We start from the raw sequence: 15,533 nt of genomic DNA, 5'->3' as shown, positions 1-15,533 counted from the left end.
CTTAGCTCACTGTCCACTGAATCTGGGTCACGGCAGTGCAGAGCTAAGTGCACTCCTAGGACTCACAGGAGAAATATGACCAAAAGAGCTTTGGCCATACTTCTCCAAGTCCCAGCAAAGCACCTGGCGCTGGAAAGGGAGCCCAATATAAAAAAAAAAAAAAAAAAAACACACCATGAAAAAAAAGTGTTTGTGTTTTTTTCAAAGTCAAAGGCCTGTGAAAAAAAATGGATAAAAGCAGAAACATGCCCTTTTAGGGTATTGAGAACTGGATTTTTGTCAAGACCTGTTTGTAATAAAGTCAGAATGCCAGGGACTGAATTGACTAGGCCAGTGGTCAGCAAGCCGCGGCTCGCGAGCCACATGCGGCTCTTTACACACTTCAATGCGGCTCTTCTGTGTGCCGGGCGCCCGCTCCCCTCCCTCCTCTCGGGCGGCCGCCCCAAAAGTCAGGACTCTGCAGCTAGCCCAGCAATGGGCAAACTACGGCCCGGCGGACCTTTTAATCCGGCCCGCGGAGCGTGGCAAACATTGGCTGTCAGGATGTAGGCGGGGCAGCGTGACGAACTCCTCTCCTCCCACAGTCCGCCCTGAAGACTGGAACGGCGCGGGAACACGGCAAGAAGAACGCGCGGAGCAAAGGTAAGTGAATTGACACAATAGGGGGGATGAATTACTATATGGGGGATGGATTACTATATGGGGGATGTATTTTCAGTTTTAAAAATGTGGCTCTTAAAATAAATTTCAATCGTGGTTTTGGCGAGATTCGGCTCAGTTGAAAAAAAAGGTTGCCCACCACTGGACTAGGCTCACAACAAGTACGTTTTCCAGGCAAGATAATAAACCTTTCTGGAAGTAGCTTTTTATGCCATTAGCAAGGTAGGAAATCACAGACCCAGACACCACTCCAGCCTTTAGAACCTGGGTTTTAACAGCCATACTGTCAAAGTCAGAGTCTGTGATGCAGGATGGAATAGAGGGCCTTGTGATAGCAGATCTGTTCTGTTGGAAAGACATGTCTGTGTACCTGGTTCTTTTGGGTCAATACAGTGCAAGAAGAATCATGGTCTTCCTTTCTTACTATATTTGGTGTAGCAGGTGAGGTAGAATGCTTTGTGAAGGGAAAACAAATTAGCCTGAGCTGAGAAAAAGGGGTAACTAGAGGTCCCCTAGTTCTGTATACAAGGCTAGGGTGTACACAACTGGAATTCCCCATTTTTGGCGTATCATATTGAAGATATCTGGATGAATGGACCACTATTCTGAAAAGTACAAGAGGCAGCTGAGATAATTCACCTGCCAGTTGTACACTTCTGGGTTGTGGACTGCCAAAATCACAGGGTTGCAAGTTTCTGACCATGACAGAATCTACTAAAGACAAATGAGTGCAGGGGTGACATTAGGAATTTATTTACGAAACCTGAAGATTGCAAAATCAGGCTCACTTCTGCATAGAAACCAATCAGCCTCTACCATCAGCTTGTTCAATTTAGCTTTGGCAAGAAAACCTGGAAGCTGATTGGTTTCTAAGCAGAAGTGAGCCTGATTGCGCACTCTCCAGCTTTAGTAAATAAACCCCTAGGGGTCTAATCTCCCTGATGTATCCTTACAGAGAACCTGTCACTTACCTCTATAACCGGATTCAAAAACAGGAAGATAAAGAATGGGACCGTTGAGGTGCAAATGACATCAGGGGAAAAGAACCACCAATTATATTATACAGGATTTACATAGCGTCAACAGTTTGCGTAGCGCTTTACAAAATGAAGGTAGACATTACAGTTACAATACAATTTGGTACAAGAGGAAACAGAGGGCTCTGCTTGTTAGAGCTTACAATCTAGGAATGATATAAAAACAAACATTTATTGTATTTACATTGATGATGTGATCCGCACCTAAAAAGTCCCATTCTTTACCTTCCAGTTTTTGAATCGTATTATGCTGGGATGTGGTACATATTTTATGCATTCACAGAAATATTTTTACCTCTAACCTGATGAGCTGTAAAGGTTTTAAAGCACAATTAAACCTTCCTACCCTTTACAGCCAAGGAAGCTCCCATCTTAGCCTCTTTTTGATCTGCAGTTGCCATGGTACTGCACATGTGATCAGCTATGACACCAGCCTTGAATGTAAGGATTTTGAGAAATTGTTGGGTTTAATTCCCCTTTAAAAGGGACGCGGGTATGTTGAAGCGTGTGATAAGGACTTTGGACATATATGACACCACATCATGAAGCACATCAAACCTGCACCTAAAATCACACTGCAACACAAGAGCATAAATGTTAATCGTCTTAAACTAAACCACACATCTCAGAAACTCTGCAGTAGTCTACCATACTCTTTACAAGATTAAGCAGACAGAAAATTTGAAAAATCGTGGTGACTAGTATCCAACAGTGACCACTACATAATCCTCAAGCATTCTTTTAAGATGATTCCCTGTACCTGCCATTAGACATTACTAAGCAGCAATGCAAGTAATCAAATCAAATGTGCACTTTGATTTTAAGGAAGAGGTATTGATTTTCAGTGCAGACAACCCAACCAAGGATTGAGGTTGTAATAACCAATAATGTATCAGTGCAACATACAGTAAAGCTCTTGAAAGACCAGAAAAAAAAAACAAAAAAAAAAAAAACACTGATCAGCTGAAAAAAAAAGCACATTTACAATTTATTCACTTTTCGCAATTTATAAAAAGGACCCAAACATGTTACACCCAATCTACCACAGAGGTTAAGTGCATTGAAAAAATAATCACTTTCACCTGCTTATATAAGGAGACAATTTATTTATTTTTTACAATACTTGTAAGTAAACAGAGGTTACATAACAGTCTGGTTCTCTTTGGGCTATTACTGCAATACTGGGCAGATTATGTAGCTTTATCAAACATTAACATAGTATGCCTGGCACTCCTTGTCCTCCACCTCGAAGAAAGCTAGTGAACACCAAGACAGAGGTAATACACAAGTAATGGTTAGAAGTAAATATTACAAAATTATAAAAACAAAAACCTTTTGGCATACTGGTATAAAAACATTAATACTGTTCGTTACAAAAACAAGTTTTAAATTGTCACACAGATCAGATTCATACAATACTACATCCATGGTATGTAGACAGTGATAGGCTCTGAGTCTTTATTAAATAGCCAGTGAGATATGGAAGGAGTGCCATATAAAAAAAGATTAACACTGTAAAGAACCAAAAAGAAAAAAAATATATAAATATATATTCCAAACATTTTTCTTAAATACATGCAATTAATATTGCCAAATAGTGGTAATTTAGACTCGCCTCTACAGGTATACGATGTGGAGGTATTAAATGTAGTCCATAAATGAAGGAAGCTTGGTTAATTAGCTACATACAGCACAGAAGCTACTCATCTCCCCTCCACCACTAGTGTACGTTACTGTACAGGTGAACAGTTTGGCAATCAAAAACATAAACATGCACAATCTAATGCCCTTGGTGTGCAAAAACTGCTTAGGTTTCTTAAAACCTAATCTAAGGCTATGTTTACACCTTTGCAAAATGTTAACATAAAAAAGCATGTTAATGTGCATTGCAACAGTGCAGCCCATTCATCTTTGTGAACTCCCTGACACATTAAAGCACCAAAAATGTGCATGTACTTTTTTTTTTTTTTTAAAGACCGTACAGTGCACTTGTGCTGGCAAGTTGTGCTGGGGTGCCATTAAATTTAGGTATGGACTTTTTTTTTTGAATAGTTACATTGGTCCAGCTTGGAGTAATGTATGTATGTATGTATGTATGTATGTATGTATGTATGTATGTATGTAGGCATGCATGCGCCAGACTTGGCTGATCTCCATGTAGGCTAGAAATCACTGCAGCACGCACCACTATCACAGCGATTGCCACTAGATTCCAGGTCCTGTGCTAAGTGGTTGCCCTGCTGTTTAGTCAACTCAGGTTGTCACTTGCTTGGCATAAGTGTCATTCGGAGAACATTGCATTTTCTCAATGAATGCAAAGTAATCTGTTTGGACAAGGTGAAGATTGTGACATCATCACCCTGCCTCTCCAACTTGTCCAATCAGAGAATGCTTTGCATTTATTGAGAAAATACAAAAAGCATATTCTGAAAGGCAACCTTGCTGAGCAAGTGACCTCCTACAGTCACCAAGCGGCACAGCAACTGCAGTGCCGATTACAGCGATTTCCAATTTCCACAGGGATCAGCTATGTATGAACATGTATACTTGCAGTGGTCCAAGCTGGATCAACGTATCTATAGAAAAAAGCCCATACCTAAACTTCAACTTTAATAGTTCATGTCACTGCAACATGCACATTTTCATGCATGCCAATGCACATTTCCACAGTGCAAAGGTGTGAATGGAGCCTAAAAGGTTTTTCTGAGTTGCAACTTGAAATGTACAAATCTAATAAAAGTCAGCTCACACTGTCATGTGAGTTCGTCTGAGCGTGTGTGCGCTCACCACAGCAAAGTTAAACCTTTTATTTGATAACTTTGTTTCTATTCAATCTACTTTGCAAGCACAAAATGCATTTGAAATCCCAGTTATTACTTTGTAAAAGTGGTGACATCATCACTGTGCTGTACACAGCCTGTGCAAAGTGCAGACCTGTGGGAGGGACAGGTCGATCCACTACAGGCTGCCTTCAGAAAACTAAAGCAGTAGACTTGATCAGTCACACTGTATTACTGCACAGATCTGGAAGCTATATACATGCACATCAAGATTCAAGAATATGCCCCTTGTATTTAAGCAATATTTGATTATCCCGGAGTCCAGCTTATGCTGTATGCATACATTTTCGCCACACTGCATTAAATTTGTATGCCCCACCATTTTTTTTTTTTTTTTTTAAACCATTTTGAGAATGTTCGACCTAATTGATGTGCAACCATTACTAAAGAAATACACGTCAACTTAAAGTTGTTTTATCTCAATATCTTTTTTGCATCAAAATATTCACCCAACAAAAATAAATTTCACATTCACTAATTGCGAATGGTCTTAAAAAATAGAAGGTTCACGTATAGAAAAAAAGCAGCAAAATCAAATGGGGAAAAAAGTGAATTGTCAAATACTACTTTTGTGAATTTAGGCCAAAAGGTCTCATTTCTAAAAATGTGGTGCACAAATGCTTACAATTTAACAACTTTTAACCTGCATTTTCCACACTGCTGTCCTTGACTCATTTATAAACACTTCTTTGCGTGTTGTGGCGCTACGTATCATTTAAACACCACAAAATTTCAGCTGTTAGGTTTACAGACTGAATTCATTTTTGTGTGTTTATGAAGCGACAAAGCTCTGTTTAATTCCATGCACTGCCAATCTACCTTGGTACTCTAAAATATGCAAAGATAATTATCTTCACTTGTATTACACAAGCAGAAGTAGAGGGCACCATTGCTAAAGGGGACAGAGAGAATCTTATGCAACAGCCCTGGCACATAGAACAACTTTAAAAATTCAACAGTTGTATAAAGCTGCCCATACATTATACAATTTTCTAATTAAACTTCCTTTATATTAAGTCCTAATGCAAACTGGATGTTTTTACAGTGGCTGTTTTTGGCTTTTAACATTTTTTTCTACAGCTAGTAAACCCCCGGCATGTTATCCTGTGTCCATGCACACAAACTGTAATCATCGTTTTTTGGCTGGGATTTTTTTTTGCCTGAAAAAAAAAAAAAAAAAAAAAAAACTCTAGTGGGTTTCTAGAGGAGTTTAGCTGTAAAAACGCTCTAACACTGAAAAACGCAGTAAGACACGCAGTAAGACACTTAACCCATTTAGGGTAAAATCGAAAAGTAACCACCCCACCTTCCCCTTCTACGCTGATACTCTACTCTGCACTGCGCCCCCCTCCTTTTGGCCAGGCAAGCACCAGTAGCAGCTCCAGGTGAAGCCTGTTAAGGTTGGGGGTCCCACTGGCTGTCCAGTTGCAGTTGGCAAAATGGCACCAGAAGCCCAGACAGTGGGTGATGCCACAGGGGTTAGTTGTTGAAGGAAGAAGTGCAACCCTGGGACAAAAAATCGAGTGGGTGGTGCAAAAAGCCCCTGCTGGATTTGTGGGGGCAGCAAAGCAGGGGGAAAAAAAAGTGGGTGGTGCAACCAACTGAAAAGCAGGAGCAGCAGGACCTGGGCAGGAATTATCCATGCATCTGCAACACAGCCCAATGCACATGGTGTGAATGGGTGCTTAAATTATGTCAACCTTTACTAACAAAGTATCATTTTTTTTTTATTTTAATTTTTTGCACATCTGTTTTTCTTTGCTCATTCTACTGTATCCCCTAGAGCAGTGGTCGGCAAGCCGCGGCTCGCGAGCCACATGCGGCTCTTTACCCAGTCTAATGCGGCTCTTCTGTGTGCCGGGCGCCTGCTCCCCTCCCTCCTCTCGGTCGGCCGCTCCCCTGCCTCCTCTCGGTTGGCAGCCCCAAAAGTCCGCGCGGACCTTTTAATCCGGCTTGCGGATGTGGCTGTCAGGATGTGTGTAGGCGGGGCAGCGTGCCGAACGTGAGGGGAGGGGAGCTAGGCTCCTCTCACAGTCCGCCCTGAAGACCCGAACGGCGCGGGAAGACAGCGAGAGGAACGCAAAAGGTAAGTGAATTGACACGGGGGACTTGGCTTACTAGAAGGGGGGGGGGGGAATAGTACTGTGGGGGATGAAATACTATATGAGGGATGAATTACTTTATGAGGGATGAAATACTATATGGGGGGATGAAATACTATATGGGGGATGAATTACTATATCAGGGATGAATTACTATATGAGGGATGAAATACTATATGGGGGGATGAAATACTATATGGGGGGATGAAATACTATATGGGGGGATGAAATACTATATGGGGGGATGAATTACTATATGAGGGATGAAATACTATATGGGGGGATGAAATACTATATGAGGGATGAAATACTATATGGGGGATGAATTACTATATGAGGGATGAATTACTGTATGAGGGATGAAATACTATATGGGGGGATGAAATACTATATGAGGGATGAAATACTATATGAGGGGATGAAATACTATATGGGGGGATGAAATACTATATGGGGGATGAAATACTATATGAGGGATGAAATACTATATGAGGGATGAAATACTATATGAGGGATGAATTACTATATGAGGGATGAAATACTATATGGGGGGATGAAATACTATATGGGGGGATGAAATACTATATGGGGGGATGAAATACTATATGAGGGATGAATTACTATATGAGGGATGAAATACTATATGGGGGGATGAAATACTATATGGGGGGATGAAATACTATATGAGGGATGAATTACTATATGGGGGGATGAAATACTATATGAGGGATGAATTACTATATGAGGGATGAAATACTATATGAGGGATGAAATACTATATGAGGGATGAAATACTATATGGGGGGATGAAATACTATATGAGGGATGAAATACTATATGGGGGGATGAAATACTATATGAGGGATGAAATACTATATGAGGGATGAATTACTATATGGGGGATGAAATACTATATGAGGGATGAAATACTATATGGGAGATGAAATACTATATGGGGGATGAAATACTATACGGGGGATGAAATACTATACGGGGGATGAAATACTATACGAGGGATGAAATACTATACGGGGGATGAATTGCTATGGGGGATGAATTACTATATGGGGGATGAATTACTATGGGGGATGAATTACTATATGGAGGATGAATTACTATATGGGGGATGAATTACTATATGGGGGATGAATTACTATGGGGGATGAATTACTATGGGGGATGAATTACACTATGGGGGATGAATTACACTATGGGGGATGAATTACTATATGGGGGATGAATTACTATGGGGGATGAATTACTATATGGGAGATGTATTTTCAGTTTTAAAAATGTGGCTCTCAAAATAAATTTCAATCATGGTTTTGGCGAGATTTGGCTCAGTTGAAAAAAAAGGTTGCCCACCACTGCCCTAGAGGAATAAGTGCAGGCAGAGAATGAGTGTGTCAGTGCAAGGAATTCACAGAAATTGTTGTAGACACGTTCACAACAGGTAGGCATATGGGAATGTATGAATTTGAACTTTTAATACAGCTGTGAATGAATTCAAAACCACTGCATTAAAACCAGGCAAATGTAAGTTATTGAGATATATTGACTAAGTAAACAAGCTGGAGGAACTGTGTATCACTCAGATTTTTGATACCTAGGGAATCTGTCTATGGAGAAAGTGATTTTATTGCTTGTAGTGGATCATTTGTTAGTATAATTTGATTGTTTTTGGGAGTATCTGGGTATTTACTGTAATTTGCATTTTTGGAATTTAACCTAGTTGGGAGAAAAAAAGTGGAAAAAAAAAATCATGGATCTTTAATAACTTAATTTACATGCAAAGAAAATCCTTTCCAATAAATGGTTTGTAAAATTCTTGCTCTATTTATAGAAGCCAACCCTGATTTGATCACACCATCAAATGGTCATGTCCATGTCATGTTTAAATCCAATTGATTTTTAAGGAGGCAGCCATTTTATAAATGACACCAAGTAGAAGCAATCATAGAAAAGGTGGGGTATTGACTGCAGACATCCCTTTCTTTCCTACCAACTAGACTAAGCAAGACAAGACTAGGCCTTCACAACCATGTGGAATGCAACATTTCAATTTTTAAAGTTAAAACCGTTCCATGTAAACAGCATTGACATGAAATATTTCATTTTTGTTAAACCTCTTGCAGACGTCACAATGCATATATGTGGAAGCAGGAAATGTGTACTTTAACGCTTAACTGCTGCACATATGCATCCGTGAAAGCCTGCGGTTTGGTCACAAAAGCGCACTCATAACATACTGACCGAGATCCTGGCCCAAAAAAGTAGAACAAAAAATACCTTCATTTTACACAATTGGAATAAACAGTTGGCCCTGTGTCAGCACATCCACACTTCCATGGGACAGCACTGGTTCTTTCAGCGGCTAACCACCGAGCACCAGTGCTTTCATGTTGCAGAAAGGTTTGATGATAGAAAAATTGAATGTTTAGTAGGACCACAAGCTACACAGTTTGTAGCAAATCTAAAGTAGATTGTATAGAGGTTGCAGAATTTTATCATCATGTGTGTATGTGTGTGTGTGTGTATGTGTGTAGTAGCACTAGTCAGTGGCAAAGCCAACAACCAACTATATTGTAACGATGGCAACAATGTGCGGTCAGATAATTTGATGCAGAAATATTTGACTTATAGGATTACAAATAACAACAAAAGCTTCCAAACTGTAAAATGACAGGAAAATTATGATTTTCCAATCATGGAGCAAATGTTTAGGCTGACTATGATGGTATAATCATTCCTCAAACTGCATTAAAATGTACACAAAATGGTTTCCTTTATCTAAATGGACAATATTTCCGATATTACCATCCTTTTCAATGCCTTGGGTATCTCATGAGAAATATCCTGTATTTGACATAGAAACTGTTGAACTGACCTTAGCTGAGGGTCAAACAGGACTGTTTGAAGATCAGTATGAGATGTGACTGTCTACATGAGTCCAGTACTCTGCTGCTCTCCCTTACAAAACATCCTGAGATTGTTACATCTATATGGCCCATAGAATTTGATTAGCAGGAAGAAAAAGCATCAACCTGCATGGTCTGATCCAGCCTCTGCCCCACCACCTCCAAAATCAAACAATGGTTCTGCCTCCACACTTGCATGGGCTAGAAAATCTTCCAAGACTTTAGCTGGATCTTGCAAGAAGACCACCATCACTGTGATGTTGTCACTAGAGCCACCCTCTTTTGCTGCAGACACCAGCCTCTCAGCAACATGTTGTCCATCTCCATCATTCTCCTGAAGGTGGCCTAGAACAAGGCTGGGTACCTCAGAAGATGTCACAGCATCGTAAAATCCATCACACGCCAAAACCAGAAAGTCTTCAGTGCCACTGAAAATGTGAGTGGTAACATCGCCTTCTCCAGAAACGTACGGCTTTTGGTCAATATCACCTGGAAACAGGAATACACTGTTACAATAAAGCAGAAAACCGCCCACTGCCATATAGAGAAAAGAAAAAAAAGAAAAGTAAACGTATAGTAGACTATGAGGGGGGGGAAATCAGTTTTGTATTAGGCTCCATTCACACTAGGGCTTTTCAAACCGCGGATGAAAACACGCTGGGAAAACCATGCATTTGTGTGTTCAGGTGGCCTACATTTCAATGGCACCTGAAAACACAGGGCTTTTTTGCCACGATCGTGGCGTATTTTTCCACACAACAAACATGCCGCGATCGCAGCAAAATTGCAGGATGGGCGACGCCAAAAAAACTGTTCCGGTACCTTTCTAGGGTATCATGTGTCCCACAATTTTGTTTGCGCAATCGCGGCGTGTCTATCATGTGGAAAACGCTTCACGACCGCAGAAAAAAACGCCCCATGTTTTCAGGTGCCACTGAAATGAATGGCACCTGAACATGCAAATGCATGTTTTCACATCGCGTTTTCCAATCACTGGCAGAATTACATGAATTCCACCCGCTATTTGAAATGCCCTAGCATGAATGGAGTCTTACCCATAAAATCCTTTTCTTGGACACAGGATAGTATTCTGACACCTTTAGAATTGGACACTGGCAATGCAAAGCTGTAAGGACTTCAAAGTAGAAATTCTCGTTCTCTTAGTATGCCTCCATTTTGCAACAAGCAATGATACAGGATTCATAGGAATGAGAACAGGACCTGTCCCCTAATTCCCTCCAAGAAAAGGATTTTACAACCCTATTTTCTTAGCCACACATTTTAGGGGACACAGGATAAACAATGAGATGTCCGATTGAGGGATGGGCAAAAGCAAAACAGGCCCACAAGGAAAAATCACAGGTAAACTAAAGCTGAAGAAAGCCTACAGCACCAACTGAAGAACCTGATAAAATTAACAAATGTATGACCCGAAGACCAGATGACAGCTGTGCAAAACTGAGAAAATGATGCCAGATAACGATAAGCCAATGAAGCACTAACTGACCTAGAGGCAAGTGTTTTAGCTGCGAAATGGGAACCATGTGTCTGAGATCATAAGCTTTAATGATAAGCTGACGAATCCACCTAGCAAGAGTGGAAAGGAAACCAGGCTGTCCCCTATGGGAACCATCCCAAACAGACTAATGAAAAGGAGCTGTAGCTGAAAGATGAACACGAACAGTGCACACTACATTCAAACAGAGGGCTGAAATCTCTTTAGCATATTTAGTAACAGGACAGAGATTGCAGAAAAATGTCCTAGTTAAGGTCAAAAGAAACAACCTTGGAAAAAAAAAAAAGACTCTGGGCCTCAAAACAACCTTGTCCTTGTGTAGCACAAGAGAAGATTCTAAGCAGGTTAAGGCTGCAAACCTAAAAACCTCATCTTGCAAAAGCTCTGGTGACAGAAAAGGCAATCTTGCCTGTACTAAGATATAGGGATATTACTTAATAGCGTCAATATGCAGTCGCTGAGGAGTCAAACGAACCAGGCTGAGATCGCAAAGACTCACAAGGGAGTGTACATGAGGAACAATGTGAGTGATACCCAGTATGAAGGCCTTCATAAGATAGGAGGCAAGCAGCCTGTGAAAAGAACTGCCAAGAAAGAGGTTTGACTCTTGATGGAACTCAAAACAGCAAAAGATGATCCAGACTAGACTGGAGAAGGGAGAGAATTCATTCAACAGAGGGATTGCATGTCATGGTCTTGCACCAAGAGAAATATGCCTTCTTTTCCAATAATTTTTAATAAAAATGCAGCATTCATTAAAAAAAAAAAATTACACATATACTGTATAAACACACAGTATAAATGTTACAACTTGAATACTTTTCTGTGGGCGTTCTAGACATATAGGGCAATTAGTATTCAGTATTCAAACTGCAACATTATTTGTATCGTGAAAGTGTTAGTAAGCATACTCGCATTTTTAGAAAAAAATCATTGTAAATGAAATATGGTAAGTTGATGGACTTTGTGAGAAGTTGATTTCCTAGCTTTTAGGAGTCGAACCAGACCCCCAGTACCTCAGGACTTTTTTTTTTTTTTTTAAGGAACCTTATGATGTTCAAATGCCTTCCTTGCCAGTCTGGTGCAATTAAAATCATCACAATGCCCTCCAATTTGATCCTGTGTAGTAAGCAAGGATGGAACCTAGGAGGAGGAAAAGCGTAGACCAGGGTGAATTGATTCCATGGAGTCACCAGCACATCTACTGTGAAGGCTAAAGGATCCTCAGACCCGGAGACAAACTTGGAAGCCAGGTCTATGTTCGGCATTGCCCATATGCGACAGAGGTGTTAAACCATCAGGGGATGAAAAGACAGTTCCCCTGAGACCCAACAGTGACTCAACTGAGGAAGTCCACCTGCCAGTTTTCCACATCCTAGGATATGCACTGCAAACAGGATTGGAACAGAACATTCTGGTCAAGCCAGAACCTGAATTTCAAGACATCTGGTTCTTTGCCAATTATGGATTTAAGCCACTGCCATAGCACTGCTTGACTGAATCCTGGTCAGATGACCTTGTAGACAAGAGGTCTAGCGTTGAGGGGATAACCAAATCACCCTGACTCCAGATTTTTTTTTCTTTTTAAATCTCCCTGTACTGAGGGGGTTTCTAGAAATCCACCCAAGCCCAACAAGTTAGCATTGTTTGTAAGATCCTTACAAACCATTAGGTTTGGATTTTCCTGATTCCATCGCCAATCTTGTGACCCACCTTGCCAAGACAAGGCTGGTCAGGTGGTACAGGATAATCCAGAGACTGTGCCCTCTTGTCCCATGCTGCTACAACGTTAAGCAGCTATGGTCTGGATTGAAATTAAAGTTGTTCTAAAAGGTTTAAAAGATTATTTACCTTAATGCATTCTCGGCAATCAACCTTTGAGCACCATCACACTGCCGCAGTGTGTTTTTTCTGCACTGCAGCTTGCCCGCATGTTTGGAGCAGTTAGCGGACTTTTCCCCATAATTATAATGGGTCCTGCATGTTTGGTACACTTTCTGAAACCAAACCAAAGATGCAGCATGCAGGAGTTTTGGTGCACCGACAGGGGAAAAACTTTTTTTAAAAAAAATCCAGGCTTTTCTTCAGATGGTTCTCAACATGGACAGGGGCTGTGACTACCACAGGGAGGGCCCTCTAAAACACCTCCACCATAGTGCAGGGGGGGTCAGTAGCCTGACTGATCGTAGTAGAGCATGTATTGGAAAGGTTTTGAATAGTTGGGAGCTTTTGAGGGAAGCCAGACTAGCAACCATAGAATACAGACACGTGTTGCTCCGAGCTCTAGCCATGTGTGAACTTTATCAATAAAGTACCTGAAATGCCATTAACCTGGAAGGCAGCACAGGGGACTGATCCTACTAAGGCACAAAATCATAAAGGAAAGGAGTGATTCTTCCTTGCCCTCAGCTGCATATGCAATGGCAGCTGCAGGAGTATGAGAAAGACTCTGGTGCAGAGGGTGTACACAAACGCTTTCAGCTTATGTGTACGGAGTCAGCAATCATAAATGACCCTAAATCCAAGCGTGGAGAGGACGTTGTGTCTTGTGCAGGCGGAAAGCTGGAGAAACTGAGAAAAAATGCGAACATACAGGAGGGCATTTGTGCCGCAGTGCATATGCGCTAGTACCCTCCCCTAGGCACTCTCATCCCATAAGCCTATCACGCTCCAGCACACCAAATGATGTTACCAAGCTGGAGTACTAGAGCTGTGTACTTTACCTCCTGGGGGAGGGGGTGTTCTCCAGCTAACAGACACAGCAACCACTTAAGAGGAAGCGGCAATGCATACTCCATCCACACAGCCTTCAATGGGCATTCTCCCTATTATGTCTTCAAGAAATGGTTTCTACCAGATAAGTGTACCTCTGCCACTGACCTGCAGCTAACTATGCACTACACAACATGCCTAGGTGAGTTCCAAATACAGAATCCTGTATCTTTTTCATGAAAGGATCTTGATACTGCTCCAAGGCAAGAAAAAAATTAAAAAATAAACAAAAAGGTAAAGCTCAGCAGAAAAGCCCTCAATTACATTAGCATGTAAAAGTTAATATGAGATTTTAGTGACTGGGCAAATTTCCAAACAACATTACCACCCTTTACTCATTTAGCATTGATCTTTTATAGAAAGAAAAAAAAAAAAAAAATACTGGATGAGGTCTGCTTACTCTTGAATAAATTCAATGTGCATGTGCCTCTCCAGCACCATTTCAGGTTGCAGGTGAACTGTAATCCTGCACTGCAGTTGTGCTTGTGCCTACCGGTCATCTTACACTGACCTCATCACTCCTGGACTGTATTAGCACGCAGCTGCTGGGCAGCCAATAGGAAGTGTCCACATTTTGCAGACAGTGATGTAAATCCCTGAAAAAGTTCCTCTTCCTTCATACAGAAGACATGTTTTAAGATCACAATGTCATGTCACCACAGAATTAAAGTGTTACTAAACCCACAATGGTAAAATCAGTCTGTATATGCAGTAAAACATGTTTGTTATACTCACTGTGAAACATAAGGGGTTAATCCTCCGTATTGTATAAAAAGGCTGATTGATCTCATCTTCTCTGATTCTTCCCTTCTTCTACTGTCCCCTATCCATCTGCTGATAGTACAGAGCTCTGGGAGTCACTCTGCACATGCTCAGTTTAGTGTGTATGGGTAGAGAGCTTTTCTTTTCTTTGGAAGGGTGCATGTGATCAACACAGGGCCAATCAGCACTGTTCAGACAGAGGGTCAGGAGTTATTCAGCCTCATAGGACAGTCAGAGGAGAATGAGGAGTTTCTACGGAACTGTGTCCAGAGCATCGCTAGCCTTTAGATGCTGATCCAAATTTCCCCAACTTACATAGTTGGTATAAAGGTATAAAACATAGGCATCGGTGGGATTTACAACACTGCTCTTTTACTATAGTACCACTCTAGCTAGCAAATAATGTCAGGGTCAAAATAAATAAACAACAATTTGTATAATGTACATACCAATAGCTCTGGATACAGCAAGGGTACCATTGACCCGCCAGCACCCCATATAAGTAACACAGCCACCAAGAGCTTCTATTCTTTCGCGTTCATCCTATGAGAGTGGCAAAACCCAAAACATGAAATGTAACAGTCTGCTGTAAATATACTGAGATTTTGTAGAGCTATAAACAAGGTTTTCAGATGGCCATATTTATTACAACCGCACTGCACAATCTTCTTTCGATGTATCAAGAATGATGTGATTTCTATACAATCTACTAGTCGCTTGCACTACATAAGTGTCACTGCTGGTTAATTTTTATTTTTTTACCAAGAGATCAACCTTTTTTTTTGGGGGGGGGGGGGGGTGAGGAGAGAGAACCCCCCCCCATCTTAAATGAAAATAGAGGATTGCGCATATGAATCACTTAAAATAGTACATTTATTTCTGTAATCACTAAAGCAATACAAAATTTTAAATTTATCAGTTTCTCT

The 15,533-nt window shown here is 40.9% G+C and overlaps 1 protein-coding gene across 1 annotated transcript in view; it reads right to left on the bottom strand.

The window, feature by feature from the left end:
• Window positions 1-7,988: 7,988 nt before the first annotated feature.
• PPM1F (protein phosphatase, Mg2+/Mn2+ dependent 1F) overlaps window positions 7,989-15,533 on the bottom strand; it is a 51,090-nt gene continuing 43,545 nt past the window's right edge. The window contains exons 6-7 of the mRNA XM_089690600.1: window positions 15,057-15,150; window positions 7,989-10,046 (exon numbers count right to left, since the gene is read on the bottom strand). Of these exons, the coding sequence (XP_089546726.1) occupies window positions 9,679-10,046; window positions 15,057-15,150 (462 nt within the window). The 3' untranslated portion in view covers window positions 7,989-9,678. The remainder of the gene's footprint in view (window positions 10,047-15,056; window positions 15,151-15,533) is intronic.

The sequence above is a fragment of the Staurois parvus genome, unplaced genomic scaffold (assembly GCF_062004578.1).
Source record: "Staurois parvus isolate SC_StPar_1 unplaced genomic scaffold, SC_StPar_1.0 ptg000535l, whole genome shotgun sequence".
Lineage (NCBI taxonomy): Eukaryota > Metazoa > Chordata > Amphibia > Anura > Ranidae > Staurois > Staurois parvus.
The sequence above is the reverse complement of the archived record's forward strand: the minus strand, read 5'-3'. Positions and strand labels throughout refer to the sequence as shown.